The sequence below is a fragment of the Pseudopodoces humilis genome, chromosome 15 (genome assembly GCF_049639895.1).
Source record: "Pseudopodoces humilis isolate 2021_Gansu_Grassland_sample_001 chromosome 15, ASM4963989v1, whole genome shotgun sequence".
Taxonomy (NCBI): domain Eukaryota; kingdom Metazoa; phylum Chordata; class Aves; order Passeriformes; family Paridae; genus Pseudopodoces; species Pseudopodoces humilis.
Window position 1 is genome coordinate 11521484 of NC_142214.1, and position 26830 is coordinate 11548313.

The following is a 26830-nucleotide window of genomic DNA, read 5'->3' on the forward strand; positions in this document are numbered from 1 at the left end:
TGCCAGAAGCACAACTGCAAGGCCACCAGGCAGGCAAAGAACCAGCACACAGTCACCCTTCTTTCTGCTCCTCCCTGCCATCCCCTTTGCCTCATTCTGTAAAATGAAGATTATCCTCGTGGGGGAGTAGTAAGCATTAATATAGCTGGTTTCACGTTTGTTGGTTGTTCTGTGTTTTGTTGTTGAAACCAGAAGAAAATCAAAACCCACAGGACAAATTACATTTCAGGCCAATTTCTCTCACTGAGCTTTGTATGTCCTCTAATAAATTATTTAGATCTCAAATACTGGATATATACAAACAAATGAGAACATGGTCCTTAGGCAGAAGGTAAGTGATGAAGGTCCTTAGCTTAACCTTTTCAGCTTTCGTTCTGCCTGGTTCACTAGCCATTTTTCAGCTCAGAATAGGCTTGCTTGTGGCTTGTTTTGTCTGACAGTCCTGAGGTAGATCAAATGCTCACCTGTAAGAGCAGCTGTCTAAACCTCACACCACTCATTCAGCAGAAGCAGAGACATCAGATTGTGAAAGCACCGATCTCTTTCCTTCAGAAACCCTACTGAAATGGAAACAAAGCTGCTCTTCTTTCTTTCAGATGTGACTCTGGAATTCCCAGTCAAAAAATTCAGGAGCAAGATGAAAACACTGATAGCTTCTGTTACACAAAGGAATGTGCTGGCAGCCAGCCAATGCTACTGCAAATTCTTTCTTTCTTTCAGCATCGAACTGTTTCACTTATGAAGGGCAGATGAAAATTGTTCCAGATTGCTGTTGGCTCTTGTCTGATGGCAGTTGTGTTTCTCTGATACAGCTTTCTCTCTAGCACCCACAAAGCTTTGGAGGACTGTAAACTTCTAATCATTCTATCATTCCTTCATCAAGAAAATAATAATTTCAGGAGGCCCCAAAATAAATGTAATACTTTGGATGTAATAGTCTGAATGCATAGAACCTTTTCATAGTGTGATTGAGGAGCCTAAGCTGAATGCCAGGAATCAGTATCTATTAAAGTATATAGTTAATCTCAGCCATGGGAGCACAATCTTTCACCCTTAAATTGATCCACATTCTCCTGTAAATTTGGCAGCATGTGCAGCTCTAGACTAAATATTGTCAGATATTATTGGTTCTGACCAGCTGACATAAATCCCTCCTCACCACAGCCCAGCCACTCTGGCCCTGCTGCCCCCTTGGGTGTCCCTCCTCGCCTCAAGCCACTGCGGGGGCTCACAGGGGCTCTCTTAGTCTGGTACCAACACCTTCAGCAGACACGGGGACAGTCTTATAGCATAGAAAGGTGGAGACAGCCTTGTAACTGGTAAATGGTAAAAAGGAAACTACCAAGGATGTAAAACCCACCATGCTCTGCTGTGTGGCTGGGGTGGGCACTGGAGAGAGGCACAAGTGCCTGCCCTGTGGAGGGGAACTGTGAGGGGCCAAGCACCCTCTGCTCCAGGGTGTATGAGCTGCTGAGGCCCTGAGAGATAAAAGCTGCTTCTGATGACTTGTCTGGCCAGAGCTTGTCACTGCTGGACTCCCAGTGAGCCCAGTGTGCTGCATCCCCTCACCCTGGGGAAAGAAGGGGTAGAGCAGATTGCAGGCAAATGCCAGGAAAATGAGGAAAGGATATTTGGCTCAGCGATAAGAGCATCCTGCTGAAAGGTATACCAGAACCAAAATCCTTGCTTTGCCTATGCCACAGAACAGGGCAAGTCCTGTGTATTGGCAATAGCAAACCTGCTCCTGTCCACTTGCAATCCACAGGCATGTAGCAAGTGGCTCAAAAACCCTGTGCACTGTCACACAGCATTGTAGGATAAGCAAAACGGTTTTGGAGCCAACATTTTGTGGGTAAAGGCACATATTGGGGAAAGTTTCAGAATGGAAATTAGTCTGGGGAGACAGTGATTGGACTGGATATGTCAAATGTGAGAGGATGTGCATAAGATGGTCCTTAACCCCACCCATGCAGGTGTCATGTTAGCAGCTGATGCCAATTCTTCATTAGAAGATGGAGGACAGAAAAGAAGCCCAGAGAGTTGAGATGCATGCAGATGAAGTTTGATGGTACAATGAAGCTGATGTTAAGAGCAAGCACCCAGGGTGGAGGTGGTCCCATCTCCTCCCATCATTCTGTGCCCTCCCTGGTGCTGGCCTGCCTGTGTCCAGCCAAGGCTGGGTGCTGGCAGCACTCCCCATTTGCCAGTGTTGGATGAGGTGCTGTCTGCTGGTTTTGCTCCCTCAGACAACTCTTTGTTGTCAGGCATAGAACATCCCTGGCACAAGGCAGCAGGTGAGCTCGCCAGGTGGTTCCAGCAGATTCCCTGTCATCCCATGCCACTGCTACTCTGCCATGGCATCTGATTTCAAGAGGGCTTGAGTGCTTAAATGTCTGTGAAGATCTGAGTGTGCAAAAGTTGATCTACCTGCACTGCTGGCACAGGCTGCTGTCCCTTGGTGCCTCTCCTTTACCTGTACTCCAGGCTCAGCAGTGGGTTAGCAGCACGGGCAGGTATTTGCTTTGGTACCTGCAGCTCCATGAAGTTGAGAGTACATTAATGTTTGGGGCACTCCCTGGTGGCAGCCAAGGGCTGTTGACTTGTTTGAGCTTGTGATATCACCAAGGGCAGCTCCTCTGTCTCACTCGACCCATGCCCCCACCACTTCCTGCATGTTTCTGTAGCCCCTGTGTAACCCCACAAGAAAAATCTACTTGTTTTTCATCTGGCCAGGAGCTGTGTGACTGCATGAGCCCCACCACGAGCCTGGGGAAGGTGCTGAGGGCCACCTTGCAGGAGATGGAGTGGGGGGCCCACCCTTCCCGAGGGCAGTGTGGATTTGGGCAGCTATCTAGCACTGCTTCCCCTCAGCCCTGTTCTCACAGCTGCTCAGCTATGACAGCCAGTGTTTTCTCTCGAAGACTCAGCCCTGCTCTCCTCTCCCTTCATGAGCAGCTCTGTCTGGACATCTATCTCCAGCCTTGCAGCGCCAGCCCAATGATAAACCTCATCAAATTGTGTAGTCACAGGGAAACAGGTTAGCAGGCAGCTTCTCAGAAAGAGACCCAAATCAACAGAGCCATAGCCCCTCATACACACCACAGCCAGCCTTTGCCTCCTAATGGAAGCACCAGGGGCTTTTCCACAAAACACAACAGTTTTCTCTTTTTTCTCTCACCAGTTGCCTGGGTTGTGCTAAACACAACATACATACTTCTTTAGAATCATGAAAACCAAAATTCTTGGAAATTAAATCAGGTACTGAACCATCCTGCCTTGGTGTGTTGTAGTAACCACCAGCAGGTAGCCCTGACCTTCCACTTTTCCCCAGCTACCAGCTAGGAGGCTAGGCAGACACATGCTCCAGTTTCCCCCATCCCCTCCCTCCTCAGCTTGCTCAGATGCAGGTGATTTCTATCTAATTTCCACCAGCAAGAGCCAGGTGTATTTAAGCTGCAGGGCTGGCAGCTTTGGGAGGGAAAATAGGGGGTGGTTTGGTGATAAAGCTGATGGGTTGGGATCTTTACCTTACTGCCTTAGCAAGCTGCTTCTCTGGGATATAAAGGAGAAGCTCTTGTTTGCCTTACACCTTCTGCAGCATTTATCTTTGGTAGTTTAGGGCTGAGGGTGTTAGGAGGTGGGACCTGTCTTGGTTTTGGAAGACAGGTGTCTGCTAGGGAGGGCAGGAGCCTCCCCTGGAATGAGAATGTAAACCCCCCTCCCTCCGAATTATAATAATTCTGAAATCAAGGGGCTCTCAGGCAGAGATTTGGGGATAGGAATAACAGTTCTTTACTAGTATGTATAACAAGGCAAACACAACAATAACTACAGCATTAGTAATAAAACAGAACCAGGGACCCTGTGACAGCTTTCTCGGCTGAGACGGGAAGGGATGGAGGAGAGGCTTTGCTTCACAAACCCCCTCGGGCAGTCAGTCCCAGTGCTCCTGCAGGGCTCTGAGGAGCACCCAGCTGGAACAGCAGGAATGAGCTGAGATCCTGGGCCGGTGGATGAGGTGTATCAGCAGCTCCGCGGCGGTGCCTGGCACTGCCACACGTCCCGGCAGGACAGGGGGTGCGAGGCCACCAACGAAGAGGGAAGAAGAAGAAACGACAGCTCCGTCTGGGTCATGGCGAAATTCCCTTCTCTCCACTGCAACAGCTCTGGCCCCAAAGTATCCTTCTCTGAAGCTGAAGAAGCCTGCCAAACTGTCCCCACCCTCCCCTTTTCCTGCCCTTTTCCATCCCTGGGCCCGGCTCTTTGTTTTCTCTCAAGCACCCACCAAGTACCTGCAGTTAGGTTTTCCCCGCAACTAATGGATAAAAATTCCACAGGGAACTAAAAGAAGGACGCCTAACCCCCAACAGGACCTTTCTGTCCTGATCCATCTGTGGGGGGGTGCATTGAGCCTGTGCAAGACTTGCATTGCATGTGACAGATTTGGGCTCTTTTTGGTACTGTGCATGAGGTACCTGCTGGCCAATGTTCCGGTGTTGTATCTGGCTATTCTAGAAAGTTCCTTCTCTATTTCTGTTTCCTGTGTATGTTTTTCACTTTCCGTGGCTTTCACAAAATTATGCTTGTCTAAGATGTGTCAGTAATCTCTTATCTCCGCCTACTTCCAACAGAGAACAAATCACTTTCAAACATTAATAGGTCAGTGGGGGCAAGACTTAATTTTCTTTGTGCAATACACTTTGCACCTCATCTCTGCTTCCTGTTTATTCCTGATGTGATGCCCCAGTCTGTAAGCTCCTCCTGTACACAGACTTGCTCAGCCTTGCAAGAGCTTTTTCCATGATATTTCATTCTCTGTTCTCTGTATTTGGAGAATCATTTGCTTTCAAAATAGACTGAGGTACCACCAGGCTGAACAGACTTACTTCTTAGATAAATTTTTGGGTGAATATTGACAGACTGTGAAAAGCTGCCTGCATTTCAAAAAAACCAAAAAAATATTTAGAGTACAGAAACAAAATGCTTTTTCCTGACATAATGATTGTTGATATTATTTTTTTGGTCATTTTTACTATCACCATGCCTATGGGAACTCAGCATCAGCAAAATCTGTAGTGCCTAGATTATCTTAAACTGTGCCAGTTAGGACTCTTCCATATTACTGAAAGCAGCCTGAACTCAGTAATTTTGTCTTAAAATGGAATGCTTGCCTGACTTTAAACTGACAGATATACTCTTTGCAAAGTAAGTGTTATTTTTAACTCAAAACATGAGCTAACGCCCAGATTTACATCATTGTGACAAAGTCCTTTTGCATAGAGTTCTTCTTCATGTAGGGAGGTTGTGGTAGTGGCTGTTCAGATGTTTCTTTCAATGAACTTTTAACTCAAATGAAGGCAGGTAAAGCAGACAGTGTCTGTGCAGTTGTTGGAGGTCCCTGGGTAGTGTGTGAGCCCCTGCACTGTGGGAATCCCAAGCACAGAAAGTTCTCAAAATCTTGTAAATGCAAGCTTAGACATAGACATGAACACAGGATCTGATTTAAGACCTTGGAAAAGGCTTCTGGATTTAAAATCATAAGTAAGAATGTGAGTTTAAATAGATATTAAGTTAGGTTACAGTTAAGTTCTATTAAGTAAGTTTAAGATACATCAGTAGTTATAAAAATAAGTTTTAAAGTGTAGCAAATAGTTTTGTGTGTCATTATATGACTGGTTAAGAATGTCTGCACTGCGACAGAGACATATAAAACAAAATAGTTATTGGTGTGAAAGTAAAAACATTCTTTTGTGGCATTAGTTTACTGGCTAATTAACCTTTAAAAGACCTTATGACCTGTAGTCTTGTGACCACTGACCATGAACATCTGGTGAATAAGGTGAGACGTACTTACTCTTCCATGAGACTGTAGAAGAAGAATAAATTATGCTTTAAAACATCTTTAAGTGGTTCCATCTCTCTTGCAAAATCCCAATACTGCACCTTTCCCAGGTTTCCATCAGAGCTGAGGCAGCTGCAGCCTTAGCTTTGGCTGCTCCCTGGCCTGGCTGGTTTGGGCATGACATAACCTGAAGCAACCTTCCCTTTGCCCCCCGAAGTAATCCAGGCTAGCTCTGTCGAGGGGGGGTCAGGGAGGCTCTTCAGGACCAAGAAAAAGACCAAGAAAGGGCTGCTCCTCCCTCTGGGGTATCGGAGGATGTTTATTCTGGCTGGCTTCCGGGGGGAGAAGAGAGAGAGCTTCTCTTTCCCAGACTTTTTCAAACCTCGGGAGAGGGGCGGGGACACATATAACACCAACCAATGGGATAACAATTCAGGGACAGGGAGGGGAGGGGAAAAACACGTCACAGCTGCCTAGAAGGTTCACAGAGAAACTAACTCCCAGAAATATGCACTACCACAGTTTTTATGGAATCTGGCAAGGGCGAAAGTCCTAATGTCTTATTTTGGATTTTTTTCTGTGGAACAGTGTGGTGGTGTAGCCTGTGTGTTGGCTAAAATTGCTAGTGCACCTACTAGAATTATTTACTCATTTCCTCCTGTGAGATATGAATTAGGAGTGTTATAAATGCAATGGCAAAATAGGGTTAATAAAAAAGTGATTTATTATAAAATAATTTCAAGCACCAGCAACGAGAGAAAAAAACCACAATAAATAGATCAGCGCAGCGCCGGGTGGACAGGGGTCTGTACCCAGAGGTACCGAGTTCCCAAATCCATGAAGTAGGCACTGCAGTCTGGGGTTCTTATAGAGGTTTTCGTATCCTGGGGCAAAATCCGGAGTAAGCACTGTCCAACAAAAGAGTTTGAATAGACTTCCCGGATCCGTTGAGCTGAGTCAATGGTCGGTGGAGCAGAGTCCTTTCACATGTGAGAGGCTCTGAGTGTCCTCCGATTGCATTTCCCGGAATGGAGTGTCCAGTTTGGGTGCGGGAGCAGATGGATATCTCGACGGAGCAGAGTCCTTTTCACATGCGAAATGGCTCCGAGTGTTCTCTGATTGCACCTACCGGGGTGGAGTGGCCAGTTTGGGTGCGGAGGAGATGGATATCTCGATGGGGCCACTCTCATTGTCTGGTTTGATTGCTTGTGTCCTGCTTTTTATTTTGTGTTGATAAGCGTTGCTGCCGATCGTTACTGCCCGACTCGGGAAGGTATCTCTGGATTATTTTACATTTTGCATCTTTACAGTATTACAAATATAACATATAATTCTTTATTCTCTTTCACGAATTTTTATCCAATGTTATATTTATCACAGTCCCCCGCCTAATAATTTATCACATTAAAAATTCGTGTTTAATAATATTCGTCTTCCTCCTGTCTGTAAGTGAATTCCCACAGTATTCCTGAGAAGGGTTGTTTTTATTTTCAAATTTCCTTAAAGCTTCCACTACTTTCTTGTTTTCTCTTTTCTCTCTTTTTCTCTTTTCTCCTCTAACTTCATTAGTTTAGAGAAAGGAGTGGGTTTCCCTTGGGCCTTTTCTGGGTCAATTGAGAGGGTGGCAATCTGCATTCCTTGCACAACAGAGTGAATTAATCTGATGAAGCAAGGAATCAGACATGGGAGGACGATGATTCCGGCAATTGAACAAGATATAAAGAACACTAACTTTTTCCACCAAGCTCCCTGTCCAAATATTTGGTCCCACCAGGAGGCTTGTAGAATCGAATTCCATTTTTGAACTGGCACATGTGCTACTTTCTTTATTTTGGCAGCCAGTCCTTTTATTGTTTCTCCATAATCATCTATTTCCATGCAACACTCGGACTCATTGTATTTACTACACACTCCTCCTTCCTCGGCTAACAAATAATCGAGAGCTAATCTGTTTTGGTACACAAAAGCTCTCATTTGCGAATGTTGTTTTGCTAGGAGTTCTAGGGCCTCTGAGGTGTGGTTGGAAACCACTTCTACTACCGCTTGTAACCTGATAAGTCTGTTGAGAAGGTAAATGGGAGTCCTGTAACCCCAACTGCCACCATTTGCCCAAGTGGTGGGCCCATAATACTTAATGATCCTTTCGGCAGGCCATTCTTCTTCTTTCCATTTCTGACTGCCTCCTGCCATGGGTAGTTCCCGTTTTAATTTCCTCTTTTGTCTATTTAATGTTTCAAAGAGGGGAGCTCCCAGCAATTTACTTTCTGTTCTGGGTAGAGTAAAGAAAAAGGGCCTAATTATTCCGAGTGTGCAGGACCCCTTCCATTTCTTAGGTAGCTCACTATATGCTTTCTTGCCACATATCCAGTAAATGCCGTCGGGAGCTTCCCAACCTTTGTTTGTTCTTGCCGGATCATCCCAATATTCTTTCAGGCCTTCTCGTGCATGGAAGGGATTGGCCCCGGAGCTTTTGTACCAACATAGTTCAATTATTTCAACCCATTCGCAGTGATTACCCCGGGTGCGACTCCAATAGCCCGCGGGTGGTTCAGGTTGCCAAGTTTTCGACTTAATGTCGGAATTCACTGTGAGTGTGCTTATATACGGGGTATAACCTACTAAGTCAGTGAACTCTTTTCCCTCTCTGCTAATGCAGATGGTACCAATTATTCTTTGATCTATCACCCATCCCTCAGGCCTTCGTGTCGTTTTTGATATTTTTGAACCCTCCCATTTTAGGAGTTGCTCTGGGGTTAGTCCCTCTCCCTTCCAAGACCACCTTTCAGCTGACTTTAAACCGCCACAGATCCAACAGTTAGATAGACCTAATTCTGAGGCTATTTCTTGCATTAGGTCTATGAAGAGATTCTGGTTGGGGGCTGGTAATCCCCAATTGCTGTATTGTCTTTCTAATTGCTCATAGTGCTCACTAAGAGAGTTAAGTCTCTCTTGTTCTAGTCTCCTTTTTCGAATTTCTACTTCTCGCCTCTTTAATTCTTGGGTTAGTTGTTTTATTTTGTTTTCAGGGTCCATCCCTTCCTCATCTCTGGAGAAGCAGAACACTTGATCGAATTGTAAGCCTAATTTTCAGTTCTCCCGGAGGGGTGGTGACTTTCCACTCAGAGGCGTCGTAATCCTTTACTTTTTTTACTCGAGATGAATGTGTCCAGCCTCTTTCTGCAGTCCGGACAGCTGTGTCTGTGGTCAGGAGAACGAGGAATGGTCCTTCCCAGTGGGGGGTGAGGGGGAGCTCCTTCCAAGTTTTGATGAGGACTTTATCCCCAGGCTGTATCTGGTGTATTGCGAATCCCAGAGTGGTGCTTTGGGGGATAAGCCCTTGCTTTCGCAGGTCCTGTAAATTTTTGTTGATAGCAATGCGATATGGTTGTATTTGCACATCCTCCACTTGAGGGTGTCCCACCAGCATTCCATGTTTGTATGGCATCCCATATAACATTTCAAAGGGAGACAGACCTGTCTCAGAGTGGGGCATAGTTCTTATATTTAGCAGAGCAAGGGGAAGACATTTAATCCATGACATCTTTGTTTCTATCATGAGTTTAGACAATTGGGATTTCAGTGTTTGGTTCATCCTTTCTACCTGTCCTGAACTTTGAGGATGCCAAGGGGTGTGGTATTGCCATCTAATACCCAGAGCCTCTGAAATTTGTTTAATAATTTTTGAAGTGAAATGGGTTCCTTGGTCTGAATCAATACAATCTACTATCCCATATCTAGGAATGATTTCCTCCAATAAAATTTTAGACACCGTTTGGGCTGTGGCCCTTGCTCTGGGAAAGGCTTCTACCCAATGTGTTAATTTATCCACTATTACTAATAAAAATTTGTATCTACCGATTTTCAGTAGTTCGGTGAAGTCCACTTGGATCCTTTCAAATGGCCTGTATGAGAGAGGACGACCTCCCCAAGCCGTCTGTTTAAATTTGGACTGGTTCACTTTTTGGCAAACCACACACCCTTGTACCTCTTGTTTAGCAAGTTCAAAGATCCCCTTGCACCCAAAAAACTTCAGGAACTGTTCAGCTAATGCTCGAATTCCAGTGGGTCTGCTTGTGTAACCTTTGCAATATCTTCCTTGCCACTCCCCTCAAGATTAATTCTCTCCCATCAGGTAACCACCATTTTCTCTGTTTCAGGACTCCCCCTATCTTCCTGAATTCCTCAATCTCTCTCTCAGAAGGGAGCACGGGGATTCCAGGCGATTCCTCCGGGGTTACCTCAAGAATGCTTACAGTGAGCAGAGCTGCTCGTTTTGCCTCTTTATCAGCTAAATTGTTACCTCGGGTTTGAAACTGCAACCCCGTTTGATGTCCCTTTACATGGACAACTGATATTTCTTTTGGTTCTCAGACAGCCTCGAGAATCTGTCGGATTATTTCCCCATGGATTAGGCCTTTTCCCTTAGTATTTATCAATCCTCTTTCTTCCCAAATCTTCCCAAAAGTGTGTACCACCCCGAAGGCATACCGTGAGTCCGTGTAGATGGTCCCTCTCCTTCCTTTCAGCCTCCGGAGGGCTCTCAGGAGAGCATAGAGCTCGCAAGCTTGTGCAGACCAGTTTGCTTTCAAGGGACCTGATTCTACAACTTCCCCGGATGCACCATTTATTATCGCATATCCTGACTTTCTCTTTCCCTCTATAACTTTTGAAGATCCATCTATAAACCACTTCTCTCCCCCTTCTAAATCCTGATCTTCTAAGTCCGGCCTTATTCTGGTCTGCAGTTCCACGATCTCAGTACAGTCGTGTAATAATTTCTCTGGTGGTTCACCGAACAGGAACTGAGCAGGATTTTGTGCAGAAGTGGTTTTTAATTCTAAACCAGGTGAGCTGATTAAAATGGCTTCATATTTCAGAAGCCTGGAATCAGTCAGCCACTTCTTTGCTTTTTGCTGCAATATGTTTCTCACATCGTGGGGAGTGTAAACTACCAGGGGAGCCCCAAAAGTTATTTTCTTGGCTTCTCCCACCAACAGAGCTACTGCTACAATTGCCTGTAAACACGTAGGCCAACCCCGACTAACAGGATCTAAGATTTTTGAAAGAAACCCTATAGGCTTCCTTTTGCCTGCCCATTCCTGAGTCAGGACTCCCTGTGCTGTTTGTCCACTCACATCCACAAACAACTGGAATTCTTTATTCGTATCTGGTAGAGTTAGTACCGGGGCAGTCATAAGAACAGTTTTCAATTTCTGGAAATTAGACTCATCCTGTTCAGTCCACTTCAGCCTGTCAGTGTTTAATCTTTCATACAAAAACTTCACTTTTTCACTGAAACCCTCAATCCACTGCCTGCAATATCCCAAGAGCCCTAAAATTTGTCTAATTTGCCTTTTTGTTTTTGGTGCAGGCAATGCAAGGATGCCTGCTACCCTCTCCAGGTCCAATTTCTTTTTCCCTTGAGATATCCAATGTCTGAGGTATTTTATTTCGGGCTCTGTGAATTGCAGCTTGGATTTTGAGACTTTCAAACCTTTCTTTCCTAGAAAGTTCAACAAGGCAATAGTGCTTTTCCTCACGCTTTCCTCAGTCGGTCCAGCTATTAGCAAGTCATCTACATACTGCAAAAGCTTTGTCTTGTCCTCAAGAACAAATTGGGTTAACAATTGTTCTAAAGCTTGTCCGAAAAGGTTCGGAGACTCCACAAACCCCTGGGGGAGGACCGTCCACCTTAGCTGTTGCTTTCGGTTTGTATCTGGGTCCTCCCACTGAAATGCAAAATAATCTCTACTCCTTTCATCCAGAGGGCAAGTCCAAAAAGCATCTTTCAAATCAATCACACTGTACCACACATCTTCTGGTGAGAGTCTATTTAGTAAAGTATAGGGGTTGGCCACCACCGGGAACCTAGTCCGGGTCCTAGCGTTTACCGCTCGTAGGTCCTGGACCAATCGGAAGCTGCCATCCGTCTTTTTTACAGCCAGGATGGGGGTGTTGTGTTGAGACATGCAAGGCTCTAAAGTACCTCCTTTTAAGAGGTCATCAATTACTTGTTTCAACCCCCTTCTCCCCTCCATCGGGATGGGATATTGTTTAACCCTTATAGGGTCCTCAGGGTTCTCGATTTCTATTTTGATAGGTTTGATATCTAGCTTTCCTACCTCTCCTTTTGAATGCCATACTTCAGGGTTTATTTCTTCTTCATCCTTAGGAGTCAGTTTGAATATTTTTACTACTAATTCAGAATTTTTAATCATGATATTAATTCTTAAAGCGACAATCATGTCCCTTCTCAACAAATTGTAATCAGCTTCTTCTACTAATAGCAAATTCCTTAAGCAAATTTTATTTTCAGATTCTATTTCTACATCCTTTATTACGCGCACTTCAAAGGGGTCTCCCTTTGCACCGATTACAAAAACTTTTTCTCTGCTGGCCACACATCTGTACGGCAATTTCTGCAGGGTACTTCTCTCCGCCCCAGTATCCACAAGAAAACTTACCTCCTGTCGTTGGGGGCCCACTTTTAATTTTATCAAGGGCTCCTTGGATGTTCCGGTCCCCAAATTAAAGAGCCCCCGACACCCCTAATCCTCCTGAAAAATTTTCTCGTCTTTTATTCTTTGTCTACAATTCCGCTGAACGTGTCCTACCTGTTTACAGTAGTAGCATTCAGGGGGTCCTTTCTGTGGGGTCCCGTGAGAACCTCGACCTTTTCCAGGTAGTGTTTTAAACTTACCCTGCATCTGCTCTTGTTTCTGGACCTCTTTCACTGCAGCTACTAAAACCTTAGCTTGCAATTTCTGCTTCTCATCTTCTCTCCTCATGTATACCTTTTGAGCTTCCCTTAGGAGCTCCTGGAGGCTTTTACCTTGCCACCCCTCGATCTTTTCTAATTTTCTCCTTATGTCTTCCTAAGATTTAGCAACGAATTGTGTTTTTAACAGAACCTCCCCCACAGGAGAGTTCGGGTCAGTCCCAGAGTAAATCTGTAAACTTCGCCATAATCTCTCGATCCATTCAGTGGGTGATTCCTCTTTCCCTTGACACTCTCCAAAAACTTTGCTAATATTTTGGCCCCTAGGGACTGCTTCTCTTATACTTTGGATAATTATGTTCCTTAAATCTACCATGTTCCGTCTACCTTCCTCCGTCTGTGCATTCCAGCTCGGGCTTACACTAGGCCATTTCTGGTTGCCTGGTGTCCCCTGTGGATTGCGTCTGTCCCAGTCTCTGATACCGGCTTGTTTAATCATTTCTCTCTCCTCTTGATTAAACAATGATCTTAGGATTGCCATAAGATCGTCAAAGGTATAAATGCTACTCCCTAGAAATTCGTCTAACCTTTCAGCCACACCAAAAGGATCATCCAGCAATCGCCCCATCTCTTTCTTAAACGCTCGTACGTCTCCGGAGTTGAGGGGAACATTCACAAATCCGATCACTCCCGGAGCTGTCGGTACTTCCCTGAGAGGGAATAACCGGTGCTCATTCTCACTCTCTCCCCACTCCTCGCCCCCCATTCTCGCTTTCAAACGGGTTCTACTTGCGGGAGGGGAACTGGGGGCTGTGGGTGATCTCCCCTTTGTCAATTGTGGGAACTCTGCCGCCACCCGGTTAACGGAAGGGATCCCTTTCTTTATATGGGAAGGTCCCAGCTGTGGTGACCGGACTGGCAAGTGCGGATAAAGTGGCCCCCAGCCTTGCGCAGGAAAAACCTCTGGAGAGGTTGGTGTGACTATGTTGTCCGCAGGTGGGGGTAAGGGGAGGGCTGCCGGCACAGCTGCCGACGCCGATTCTCCCGCTCTGGATGTATACATCTCAGTGGGTTGTTCTTGGGAGCCCAAAGGTGCTGAAGGCACCACTTGATCTATAGAAGAAGGCTCCGCTAGTCCATGATATGGGTGTGGTAAATGGTCGAGAGGTTCCCAGGGTTCAGCTCTCGACCCACGTTTTTCTTTTTGTTTTATCGGGAATAGCCCTACTCTGGCGGTTAACCAGAGTCTAGCATATTCCCTCTCCTCGGAGTCCGAGGGGACTTTGCCCTCCACATTGGAGAGCAATTCATTGCATGTTCATCTTTCGAATGTGCCTAACACCAGCCAAGTGAGGTGACTTCTCAATTCTAAACCTCTACACAATAATGGATCATTTTTGTCTTAGACTTACCTTTTCTCTGGGGACAATCTTCCCAGTATTTTAGCATCCATCCCAAGGGGCTTTCCAGCGGGATGTCTAGTGATCCCTCCCCCCGATTGGAGGGGTTTTTTTCTGTGCTCTTTTTTTGAAGCTTACTCTTTTTCTGCCCCATATTTCCCAAATATATAATTTCTTACCTGTCTTTGACTCCTCTGTGAGTCCGTTTCTGTCTCTACGTTGTGCGCTTACGCAAGGAATCAAACTTTGCTGATACTCACCCTTCAACGAGCTGAGCTGAGGTTTCTTGTAATCGGTACTTCTTGATCCTCTTCCAGACCTATACCTTGATCCGTTAACTAAAAGAGTTTACCAGTTCCCGAGCTCAACAGGACGTATCCTTCCCCTTTTAGTCCTTTGTGATCAGTCCCCCGAGACACCCTTTGGTCTCAGGTTTTTACAAGTGTGTCGAGAAAAAGCTTTCACTCTGGATCGCTTCCTTCGTGGCCGGCCAATTCCCTTGCGGGAGGATGGAAACGCGGCCTTGAAGTCCACACGCCCCGTGATCAGATCACGTCTCACACACTCGCCCGATCGCCCACTCAACCAGCAGTACTTACAGCTATTTTCCTGCGTGGGTGTCTTTGTGCACAACAGCCGTTTTACGAGCAAAACAAGCCGCGGCTTCCCGAAGGCTCCGTGCCTTCCCGAGCTCTCTCCTCCGGATCCATTTTCCTTTTATTGTGGTTTTTCTCAGCCTAAATTTAGTTCTGATGTCAGAACGAGCTACGGGGGCTCTCAACTCACCAGGCCGCCGAAATCAGCGGGGGTACCCGTCCTGGGAAGTGAGATTCCCCGCAGTTTCTACGATCCGAGTCACGGCACCAATCTGTTATAAATGCAATGGCAAAATAGGGTTAATAAAAAAGCGATTTATTATAAAATAATTTCAAGCACCAGCAACGAGAGAAAAAAAACACAATAAATAGATCAGCGCAGCGCCGGGTGGACAGGGGTCTGTACCCAGAGGTACCGAGTTCCCAAATCCATGAAGTAGGCACTGCAGTCCGGGGTTCTTATAGGGGTTTTCGTATCCTGGGGCAAAATCCGGAGTAAGCACCGTCCAACAAAAGAGTTTGAATAGACTTCCCGGATCCGTTGAGCTGAGTCAATGGTCGGTGGAGCAGAGTCCTTTCACATGTGAGAGGCTCTGAGTGTCCTCCGATTGCATTTCCCGGAATGGAGTGTCCAGTTTTATCTCGACGGAGCAGAGTCCTTTTCACATGCGAAATGGCTCCGAGTGTTCTCTGATTGCACCTACCGGGGTGGAGTGGCCAGTTTGGGTGCGGAGGAGATGGATATCTCGATGGGGCCACTCTCATTGTCTGGTTTGATTGCTTGTGTCCTGCTTTTTATTTTGTGTTGATAAGCGTTGCTGCCGATCGTTACTGCCCGACTCGGGAAGGTATCTCTGGATTATTTTACATTTTGCATCTTTACAGTATTACAAATATAACATATAATTCTTTATTCTCTTTCACGAATTTTTATCCAATGTTATATTTATCACAGGAGGAAGGCAAAGCAGGCTCAAAACTTAAAAGGTATGAAGAAAACTTTATTAACAGAACTAAAATAATAAGAATCAGAATAAAACCTTCATAAAATTTCTCCTCCTCTTCCCACAACCTCTTTTCTTTCCCACAGACAACATAGAGACAAAACCTGGGATTTTCAATCAGCTACCACCTCTACAATAGTCTTTCATCAGTTCTTGTAGGGAGAGGAGTTTCTCTTGCCATGCCATGGAGACTTCTCCATAAGAAACAGTTCTCCTGTGGTTTAATGTCACAGTGAATCAGCCACCTGAGAAAGGAAAATCTGTTTGCAGTGTCAAAGTCCCTCCCATGCCTTGCAGCTTTCCCAAAGCTGCTTCCATGGGCCATGTCAACTTATGAGGTACTATTTTAAGGATGAGCTGTTCTGGCATAAACCCCCCCAAAAGTTCTCTTCTTCTATCTCTGGGAACAGAGGCTTTTCTTCTTCTATCCTTGGGGCAAAGTTTCTCATCTCTCTCTCTGTTCAAGATTCTCATTAGATTACAGCTTTTCAGCATCCACATGCTCCAGCATGAGTGTTCTTTTCTCATGGGCTACAGGTGACTGCTGCATCCCCCCATGCACTTCATGAATTACAGGGAGGAAAAAAAAGTCTGATACATCAAACATGTATCTTCACCATAGCCTTACAAAGAGAATTTCAGCTCAAGAGCAAGGCTTCTCCTCAAAACCTTCCATACTAGAATTTCACTCCTTCTTTACTGACCGCAGTGTCCCATGTTGTTTTTCCTTATGTGTCTTCACCTTTCCTTTTCCTGATTTGGGAGAGAATTGGTGTTCATATGTTCATTTGTTCTCAAGCTTTATCAACTGAAACAGTTTTTATAGAGTTTTGCAGCACCTGAAAAGTTGATCTCATCCAGGCTGTGCATTGGGGAGATCGCTCTCCGTGCCTCACTGCTGGTCACGGGGTCTCTGCCGACACCGTGCGAGTCGTGCCAGCTCACTCAGCGCTTTTCTTCATGCGGAGCTCCGGAAACAAGGAAAGCTGCTGCTGCCATTTTTGTCCTTCTGTGCGCACCATGGCTGGCTAAAAGCGGCCAAACAAACAAAGTTCATTGCGAGCCATGCTGAGGCAGCAATGGCTGCGCACCGTTGGTCACGCTGATTTTTCAGCCCCGCAGTCCCGGCCACGTGGCCACTCCTGGACTGGGCTGGTGGCAGCCACTGCCAGCTCCCGGCCGCTCCTGGCCTCGGGGCCGCTCCCAGCGCCGATACAGCCCCCGGCTGGCATGGCCCGGCAGTGCTGCAGGAAAAAGGACCGGCGGGCTCTGCCGAGAAGGGGCCCGGCCCCGCAGCGAAGGGGCCCCAGCCGCCCGTCAGGACGGGGCCCGGTGGGCTCCCCGGTGAGGGGCTCGGCAGCCCGCTCACCACCCCTCAGGGAGCAGAAAATCTCGGCCGGGCCGCGTGGGGCCGGCCCAGCCCGGCCGTGCAGGGCCGGTCCGACCGGCACCCAGTTACCTCTTCCGAAGCCAAGAGATTTCCCGGGCTTGCCTGTCTTTAAAATGTGAATCTCACAGAGGTGGACCCAATTTCTAAATGGTTCAATAGGTTGTCAATTTTCAGAGCTGGACAGCTATTGGTTTTTGCTAGGCACAGAGGAAGCTCCTTAGCACCTTCTCTCAGAAAAATCATTCCCATGGGTGGCTTCTTCCCACCTCACCAAATGTCAATTAATGCAAAACCAGCACAGACAGAAATCAGGATTGATTTTTATTGGCCCTCAGAGTAGGTGTTAGTGACAGCTATAATCCACACAGAGGTGCTTATACTGTTGATGAACAAAAACAGCTGTTAAAAAAAATAAAAAATAGGGAAAGTATATTGTGCCTAGAAACAGGCATGTAGCTTTATAGACTGATGCTGCATCTGATGCCACCAGGACTTACATGAAGCCTGTATGTGACCCATACCTTCAGTCACAAGGGTCAGAAAACATCAGTGCTTGCCAGGTTTGCTTTAGGTTGACATTGCCTGTGTAAATAATTGTCCTTTTGTAAGATGCTGAAGTTTTCTGTTTAATTTTTAGTATTACAACTCCCTTAGGGTTTGTTCTAAACTTTCAGAAGTAATTGGCAGCTCATTAACAGCTTTGCAATAGCACTGAAAACCATAGGAGGGAAGCTGCACAGGGTATCTAGAGCCCTGGGCTTTGCTGGACAAAAAGGCACTTGTTTCCAGGGATGTGCAGTTCTCAGTATTTCAGTTTACAAAGAAAAATGTGTTCTCTCTTCTATGGATGAGGTGGTGATGTATTGCATAATTTTGATTGCATCATGTTGGCAGGAAGAGGGAAAAGGAAAATGTTCATCTTGGCCTCCCAAGGACAACCCTCTGCCTGTTTTCCAATCTCCAATGCAAGCTGATAGGAAGTGCATCAAATAAAAATCACAATTTGGCCAGCTTATCAGAACAACTATAAAACCTGAAAGAAAATAAGCATGGAGCACAAGTCCTGTGAGGAGCAGCTAAAGGAACTCAGGTTGTTTAGCCTGGAGAAGAGAGGCCTGAGGGAGGAACTTATTACTCTAGAGATACCTAAAAGAACATTGTGGCCAGGTGGGGGTCAGGCTCTTCTCCCAGGTGATGAGAAACAGGACAAGAGGAAATGGCTTCAGGTTGTTTCAGGGGAGGTTTAGTTTGGACATTAGGAAAAATTTCTTCACTGAAAGGGTGGTTAAGCATTGGAACAGGCTGCCCAGAGAATTGGTGGAGTCACCATCCCTGGAATTCTTGAAAAAACATACAGATGAGGTGTTTAGGGACATGGTTTAGTGATAGGTTTGGCAATGCTGGGTTGATGACTGGATTCAATGAGCTGAGGGGTCTTTTCAAATCCTGATGATTCTGTGTGTGGGCTGGTTGCTGTGATAGGTGTTTGGCACTAAAGTCCCTGTTTGTGCCCCTTGCAGGCCTGGCGGAAGCGCTGGTTCGTGCTGCGCAGGGGCCGTATGAGTGGGAATCCCGATGTGCTGGAATACTACAGGAACAACCACTCCAAAAAGCCCATCCGCATCATAGACCTCAATGAATGCGAAGTGCTGAAGCACTCAGGGCCCAAATTCATCAAGAAGGAATTTCAGAACAACTTTGTCTTCATTGTGAGAACCACCTACCGCACCTTCTACCTGGTAGCCAAGACTGAGGAGGAGATGCAGATCTGGGTGCACAATATCAGCCAAATCTGTAACTTTGGACATCTAGAAGATGGCACAGGTAGGATCATGCTCATCTTGGAGGCTGGAAGAACGCCCAAGGATGGCAGGAGGCATGGACCTTGCTGTCAGGCTGGGCTGGGCAGGTGGAAGAGGACTGTGGCTCCTATAGCTCCATACAGCGCTGAGATACTGCTAAACCTTGATCTGAAAATTCTCAGTTCACTGCTGCTGGGTGGAAATACTCACTGACTGCTTGGTCTCACTTTGATGAAGCAGTTCCTGCTAGAGCAAACAGCAGGTCCTTAATAAGAAAAGGTGCTGTTTATGTGAAAAGTTGACTGCTATCTTCTGGGGTCATTTATTTCATTATCATTCTGTGTTTATTTAGTTTGGCTTAATGTAAGACACCTGTTCCAGGAAAGCATCCTGCATAACTCCCATTTTCTCAGGTTTTGCTGGATGTGTAATGTGCACAGACATGGGTGTATATGCATGTACATAAATCAGTGACAGAGATACTAAGCTGCCTTAGCCTATTAATAAAAGAAAATAAAGAAAAGGTAGCAAATAGGAGTGTTAGAAGTGTGTGCATAGACTTAAGAGATAGTCCTGCCAGTGAAGCATAAAGGCAGCTCTTTTGCCAGGCCCTGCACCTGTATATATATTGAGCAGAGTGAATTTCTTGAAAAGCTGCCAAGAATTAACCACTCCAAGATGGATGTAGCCAGTAATTAAAGTGGGGACCTGTACCATCATTAGCTTACCTTTTAAATGAGACAATTGGGCTCAAATAACGGTAATCTGTCATTCCCTTGACAATTCTAAGGGGCAGATTCAGCAGCAATTGAAGAGCTTCAGAGGAAGTGAGACAGAATTAAGCCTTTCAATGTGATAAAAGGCAGTGCAATAGTAGAAAAGGGGGACACGAACCCTAGGGCAGTAATGTGTTTGGGGGTACCATAGTGTGGCCAGGCAGTTTATCCTTCCATGGTCTTTGTGCTGCTCCACTCAGAGCACTGCTGGTGTCTGAAAGTGCTACATGGCCACACCATTAACAAGCAACTTGATAGGAAGCAAAAAGCTATGAGGAAGGTTTTATTTTAATCTATCATGGCTCCTGGCATTGCTTAGCTGCCTTTTGAGTAGTGTCTTCTGAGGGAAATGGGAGTGGCAAGAACACTGCAGTGGTCCTGTTACAAGTGTGATGTCTGTTCTTTTCCCATTCACTTCAGAAACCATCATGAAGACTTGCTGACAGATTATGTGTCAGTACAAGCTGCCCGTGAATACAAATTTCAAAGTAGGGCTGGTAGGGATTGGAGTCTACTGCCCTTTGGAGCTTGGATGGAATTAGGGATATTCAGTAACCACCTTCCTACTGTTCTGCTCTTGCTGAATCTGAATTGTTTTTGGATTATCATTTCTGGTGCAGGATTAATTTAGGTATAGTTTTACCAATTACTCTGAAATTAAGAAAACCCCTTCTATGCTAAAGAGAAAAGAGAAAAATAATTTTGTCTCTCAGATGTGTAGGCAGCCTTCTCCTGGCTCTGTGTAAGGATGTTCATGGGGGATGTGATCTGTTGCAGAGGAGCTAAGACAGTGGCTGTCCCAGATAGATGCATTTATACTGGGAAATGCCTGCACTGTTTTGCTGGTGCAGTGCAAAGACTGCTGGTGCAGCTTGGAAGACTTGCATGTGGACAGTACTTGGAGAATTACATGTTGGTGTTTCTCTCCCAGAAAAGATTGCCAGTATGGGCACTGATAGATGGGAAATGACAGCTCTTGCAGCAGCAGTTGGGAAATCTGGCATTCTGCTTTCCAAGGCAGATATTACCCCCCAAGAAGTTCAGTAGTGCCAAGCATTTGCATTGGTTCAGTACAAAGTCTGGAACCTGAACTTGCAGTCCTCATCAAGGATGGTGTGAGCTAAGCCTCCAGACATGCACTTAACTGTGTCTCTAATGACAAATAGCTCCTAAGAGCTTCTATTTATCCTGCAGCTCCTGCCAGTGAGCTCAGGTCTGGGGTGTATCCAGGTCAGACTGCCAAACACATCCAGATCCTCTGATTTAAATCTGCATGGTTCCACAAGTTGCACATCACATTATAAACAGTTCCTTATTGCTTCAGCTTTTCAGGAGCTCCTAAATTCTCCAAGAGCCTGTAGTTTTAAACAAATTACCCTTAAAAATTAACATTAGAAGAGAAAAGCCCTATTAAATGCCACATGCTTTTTTTAACATGTTTTAAAACTAACTAACTACTGTTTTAAAAAAAAATACTAGTCCCTGCTATGAGTCACATCACCCTTAATTTGTGCATCACTGAAAATCTGCTGTGACTGAGGCCAAAACACAATCTGCTGCTTTCTCTGCTTAGTGCCCAAAGTGTAGCCACAGGTTTATGCAGTGACTCAGCTTTAAGCGCTGTCCTGTTGTTCCCAGTTAGTCCCTTCCAGCAGCAAAGCTGGATGGACGGTCAGGTCCCCACACCAGAGGTGCTGGCAGCCAGATATGGAGCGAAGTTACAAAGGCCATGGCTCCTGTGAGCACAGTTCTGTAGTCAACAAGAGGGGACAGTTGAGAGGCAGAGATGACATGGCAGCTCCAGGCAGATGTCAGGAAGGACCTGGGAGGGCAGCTGTCAGGAAGGACTTGCCAGCAGCACTCACACACTGCTGCCACAAGAAAGTGCCTCTGGCTGTGCTGGAAATGACAGAGGAGATGGCTGGGGAGTAAGCTGGAAGAGAGAGGAAGAGGCCTTGCTCCTGGTTTTCCTACCCTATCTGACCAAAATCCTGCTTCCATCTTTGGTGAAGTCTCCCAATAGAGCCATCATTCCCCAGGCCCATGGGACCCATGGCCATGAAGGGGATTGAGAGGGTGCTTGGCCCAAGTGTCTGGGGCAGGGGAGAGGATGAAATGAAGTTGGATGTTGGACAACAGGGGCACAGTTTATCCCATGTTCAAGCTGAAGCCATGACTAATTGACACAATCCAGTGTAACAGCTTTTCACTGGACAAGCTAGTGGAAGGTTGTTTAACCAGTTTCATTAGGAAGCCTTACTGTTATTTCTACCTCCTTGGTATGTCAGTGCAGCCTTGGGGGTGGTTGATGTGAGAAGAACACCTCTATTCCACCATGTCCCTGCACTGCTGTTGCACCATAACAATTCTTGAGGAGGTGGCTGGGGTCTATATCAGAAGGGGAAAAGGCACCCTCTGTTTTTCCAAGCAGTGGCCCTTCATTGATTAGAGAAGTCACTGTGGAAGATGCTTTTCAGCCTCTGTGGTGACTTTCTCCACAATTGCAGGGCAGAAATGTTTTGTGTCAGTACGCACTAAAGCAGTTATTTTGGCAACTGAAGCCTCCTGCTGTCTCTCTGGCAAAGGGGATGGCAGGCGCCAAACCTATTCTCTACTGTCTCACTGTTGAAAGTAGTCATGCATAATTTATACTTCACAGCTGCTGTTGTGGTAGTTTTAATGCACACGATTTGGTTACCCCTGGCAGGGACAGGAACAGTCTGTAAGGAGCTGGCTGCAGGTCCCTCAGCCCCTGAAGGTCAGAAAAGGGCAGGTCTGTGCTGTCCCCATCCCTTCCTCCTGCTCACAACCATTGCCATGTGGTCTGCAGCTCACAGCCTTTCCTGATGGGATAATCCATGGCTAAACCCTGTGAGTAACAGATGGAGTTCAGGCCTGTTCGTTCTCTGTATTAGTAACCCAGAATGCCATTAATTTATTTCTTATGCACTGTGGCAGTTGTAGTTGTTGGTTTGTTGGGTTTTTTTTTAATGTAGTCAGATGGTGAACATGCTTTACTGAGATCCCTAGGGAGTTAGCCCAGTGTATATTTGATCATTGTCAGCTTGCAAGACAGTTCTGAGAATCCAAGATTTAAAAGCAGAGTTACTGTCTGAGCCAGCATGCTGACCAAAAGTTATTTTTCAGATCGGAAGGCTACAGCCCTTAACTTTGTTTTGCAAATGTGAAACCCTATAAAAGCCATTCCTTCGAGAGATGATCACTAATGAAACCCTGCTGCTATAAGCACCTGCTCAAAATTAAAGCAAATCCATTGCCTACACTTAAATTTAAGCATGTTCATATATGTTCTGCTGACCTAAGGCCCACTGCTGCCCAGACTCCTGAAGCTAATTGGAGGAAGCAGAGGGAGTCAATATTGGTAGATGGGAAGGAAAGAGGCAGCTCCCTCCCAAGTTGAAAGGGATGAGATGTAGGATAGTGCAGGGAGGGAAGATCAGCTGTTTTATTCTTCTGCTATCAGAAAGATGAGGGGTGAAGCCTGCTATGGCTGGCTTAGGACCCTAGATCAATAGGATCATAGACCATCCTCAGCTGGAAGGGACCTGCAAGGATCATCAAGCCAAACTTCTGGCCCTGTACAGGATGACCCCAAGAATTGCACCATGTGCCTGAGAGGGTTTAGTTTGTGTTTAGTGATGTTGCTGTCTAACCACAAGTCTTGGAGGCCCTCTCCATACCTCCTGGTCTGCTTGTACGCATACCCAGCACCTCCCAGGATTGAGAAGTGACTACAGCAACCTGGTACAGTGCCAAAGCTTGTGTCTCTGTTGAGGTTGGGACTAGATTGGACCTGCTGGAGAGTCTCAGGACCATATCACAGTGCAGGATCTAGGCCACAGGATGCATCAGGGGCATCATCAGGGGCTGGTATGCAGCATTTCCATCAAGTTCTGCATATCAGCATTAGAGAAATCTGTCATCTTGCTGCACTTTGAAGGCATGTTAAACCTCAGTGTGGTTTTATCAGCAGTCACTGGTTTCTTGTGTTTGTTTTTGCTGAGGGGTTTTTCATTTTGGAAAAGGGTTTTGCAGCTTTGACTCAGGCAGTGTCTGAGCCAGAGAGACGGGTATCCCCTGCCCAGCCCTGCAGGTGTCAGGGACGCAGTGGGCACTGCCCCATCCCCACACAGCTCTGGTGAAGGAACTGCCATGCAGCAACCTGAAACTTCATTAGAAAAATCTTATTCCCTAACTGTGGACTTGTGCTCTTGGTGCCACTGTTTGAGCTTGCTGCCAGGAGCAGATGCTTTTGGGGAGCTGCTCTGTAAAAACACCCTTCCCACTCCACAGCTGACATTGTGGGAGGTCTGGCTTGCACTTGATTTTTTTTATTTTTTTAATTTAAATGCCCCAAAAGCTTTGTTTAGCTTGAGTCTGTGTGGCTCAGTCATCACTCCTTCTTCCCTTCTGCCCAGCTCTCTAGCAGGGACAGAGGTTGGGAGAGGAACAGAACCAGACTTCTCTGCTGCCAGGCAGTGCTCAGGCCAGATGGATCTGACTGTCTCAGCCAAATGCTGCCACTGAAGGGTGGCCTTGGGGGTGTGAGCAGGCAGCCAGCTCTGGGCCAGCCCCACTGCCTGCAGCCCTGACCCCTTCCTGTCCCACTGCCATCCCACTCTGTGCTGGGGACATTGGAGTGTTATGCCCAGAGAAAGTGTCACTGGGCTCAGGCTCCCTGTGCCTTGTGACCTCCAGAAAAGTAGTGTCACTTTTCTCAGCAGAGCCAAGAAGCCTCCAGCTGGGCAGTAACAGCCGCAGCACTGCTCTTGTGGCTTGGTGTCTAGCTGAGAGAGGCATAAAAAGCTTGCAGACAAATTCAGAGCTTGTCTGGCTACTCCACAAGCTGGAAAGCTCAGTTTTGTCTACTGAGATTTAGAAAGTGGCAAGAAATAATCCCTTTCCTTATCACCATTAATTTGAAGTGTTGGAGATGAATAATTAATTATTTGCTTAAGATACTAAAAAAACACTTGATAAAACAGGCTGCTGTGCCTCAGCTCTTTGTTCAGCTGAGTCTGTTCTTCACTGCTGGCTGCAGGAGGGATGCCTCAGCCCTGTAGGAGAGGGGCACCCCAGAGCAAGGGGTCTGCACTTCCTGCAGCCTGGAGAACTTAGCCTGGGCAGGGGGAGCAAAATCAGGCTCCCCTCTACCCAGAACCAGTGTTTGCCTTGACTCACTGCTGCTCTGGCATAAAACATCCCTGGTGCAAAAGCAAGGTGGTGACAGCCAGGACAGTCAGAGGGCCAGGGCGAGTCAGAGCCATCCCTCAGCCAGGCCATCCATTGCCATTGCAGGTTCTGTGGAGAGCCTATCTCACACGACCTCGTCCCCACAGCCCTCACCGGCCGCCTCCACCCATGCCTCCCGCATCGCCGACCCCTCCTTCTCAGCTGACCGCACTGCTGCTGATGCTGCTGCTGAGGAGACCCCCAGTGAGTCCGAGTCAGTCTTCCTCCCTGACTACCTCTTCCTGTCCAACTGTGAGTCGGGCAAGCTCAGCCACAACAGGTGAGTCTGGGGTCTGCCAGATATGTCAGGCTGGAGCCCCCCTCTGCCTGTCTAGGCATGAAACTGGGGCACAGAGCCCCAGGGAGCCCTGCCACTCAGGGCTGGCTCCCAAACACAACAGGGGACCACCAGCCTAATCCAATTTACAGGGTGCTTTTCGTAGCACAGATTAGTGCTTGGCCATGATATGTTGGTCCTGTCCCTTTCCAAGATGGGTGGCTGAGGATCTCACACACAGCCTTCCTCCAGACACCTGCTGTCGTCCAAGATGCTCCACAAAATGTCCCAGCCTCCAGTACAGCTCAGAGGGAAGGGACAGACCTTGTCCCAAACTGTGCGGCTGGGTTTTTTGTTTGCTGCGTTCTTATAGCCAGGAGAAAAGGAAAGCTTAGGTCCTGACCTTTGTCTCCTTGCAGGTGTGACAGCTGGTCAAACTCAGACAGATCTTTGGAGCAAACATCATCAGACGATGTTTTTGTTGACTCCTTGCAACCACCGCCCTCCTTGTACCTTGTACAGCCAACCAGTGCTGGCACTGTGCACAAGGTCGGAGCCCCAGTGGCAAATTCCAGCATCGTGTCCAGGAACACAGATATTAGTGGGTCATCCAGTGACTTTTCCTCCTCTTCTCCACTGCTGGGGAAGCCACTGACACCAACGTTTCAGATTGACAAGAGCCAAAATGCGCTGCCCTATGGTGTAACCCAGCTGGATGTGCTGTCCAACACGCCCCCACCGCGGCCGCCCAAGCCAACCCACTTATCAGACAGGAGAGGAGGTGAGGTGGGCAGCGGAGCCCTCCAGAATGGGCACACAGGGATCTGCCGGGCTCAGGTTGCTCTGGTACCCAGAAGGATCTCCTTGTCCAGCTTGGACAACATGAGGAGCTGGAAAGGTGAGTGCACTTCCAAGACCCTGCAAAGCAGCATCAGTGTGAGGGATGGAGCTTTCTACATGCACAGAGTGGTTTTGACTTCCTGTTGTGCCACTCTGTCCTCCACTCTGTGAAATCTTACACCACCCAATGTAACTTTCAAATGAATTAGCAAGCAGGATTCAGGCCTGTCCCTTAGGGTTCAGCTCCTGCTCTGTAGAAGCCGCTCAGTATGTGTACAGATGGGCAGCAATTTGGCTTTGATCCCTTCAGGGTGCCTCATGCCTTGCTAATTTTTCCCCTCCCTCCTCAGAAGAGAAAGCAGTAAAAAAACCAAAATGAGAAGTCAGCCACTGAATTGGGCAATGACAAACTCTGTTTATACAGGTTGAAGTGTGGCCTTGCATGTGGGCAATGGCTCTGAACCTATGCTGCTTTGCTATACCTGGTCCATTCTATGAGAGCTGCATGTCTTTTCACGGCCTAGAGTAAAGACCAGGAAGTCAGGGAGACTCTGGGGATGGGATGTAATCCTGGTTGACCCAGAGACTCTGTGTGTCCTTGAACAAATCCCACTCTGTCCTTGCACTTCTGTCAGGGCAGTCTGAAAACCTACTGCTACAGAGCAAGGCAAGGCTGCAAAGCAAACTCTAATCTGAGCTGAGCTGGCTTTTCCACTTGCTCCTGAAACACCATCATCACAAACAAGAGCAACAGTCAAAACCCAGAACATCATGGTATCAAAAACCAGCACTTGCAGTAAGAGAAAGTTTTATTACATGAAGCCACAGAACAGTGGGAGGTAGCTGGAATACCTGGGTGGAAATCACCAAGTATATTGCATTGACATGAAAACCTTCATTTTTGATGAGGAAAAAAGTGTAGGTTTTAAAGG

At 46.7% G+C, this 26830-nt stretch overlaps 1 protein-coding gene across 3 annotated transcripts in view; it reads left to right on the forward strand.

Annotated features, from left to right (window-relative positions):
• Positions 1-26830, forward strand: part of GAB3 (GRB2 associated binding protein 3) — a 97739-nt gene that overhangs the window by 40397 nt on the left and 30512 nt on the right. For all 3 annotated transcript variants that reach the window (XR_001331959.2, XM_014258792.2, XM_014258793.2), the window contains 3 exons: positions 18471-18774; positions 24848-25061; positions 25478-25956. Coding sequence is in view for 2 of the 3 variants with exons in the window: in XM_014258792.2 (XP_014114267.1) it covers positions 18471-18774; positions 24848-25061; positions 25478-25956 (997 nt within the window). In the remaining variant the exon portion in view is untranslated. The remainder of the gene's footprint in view (positions 1-18470; positions 18775-24847; positions 25062-25477; positions 25957-26830) is intronic.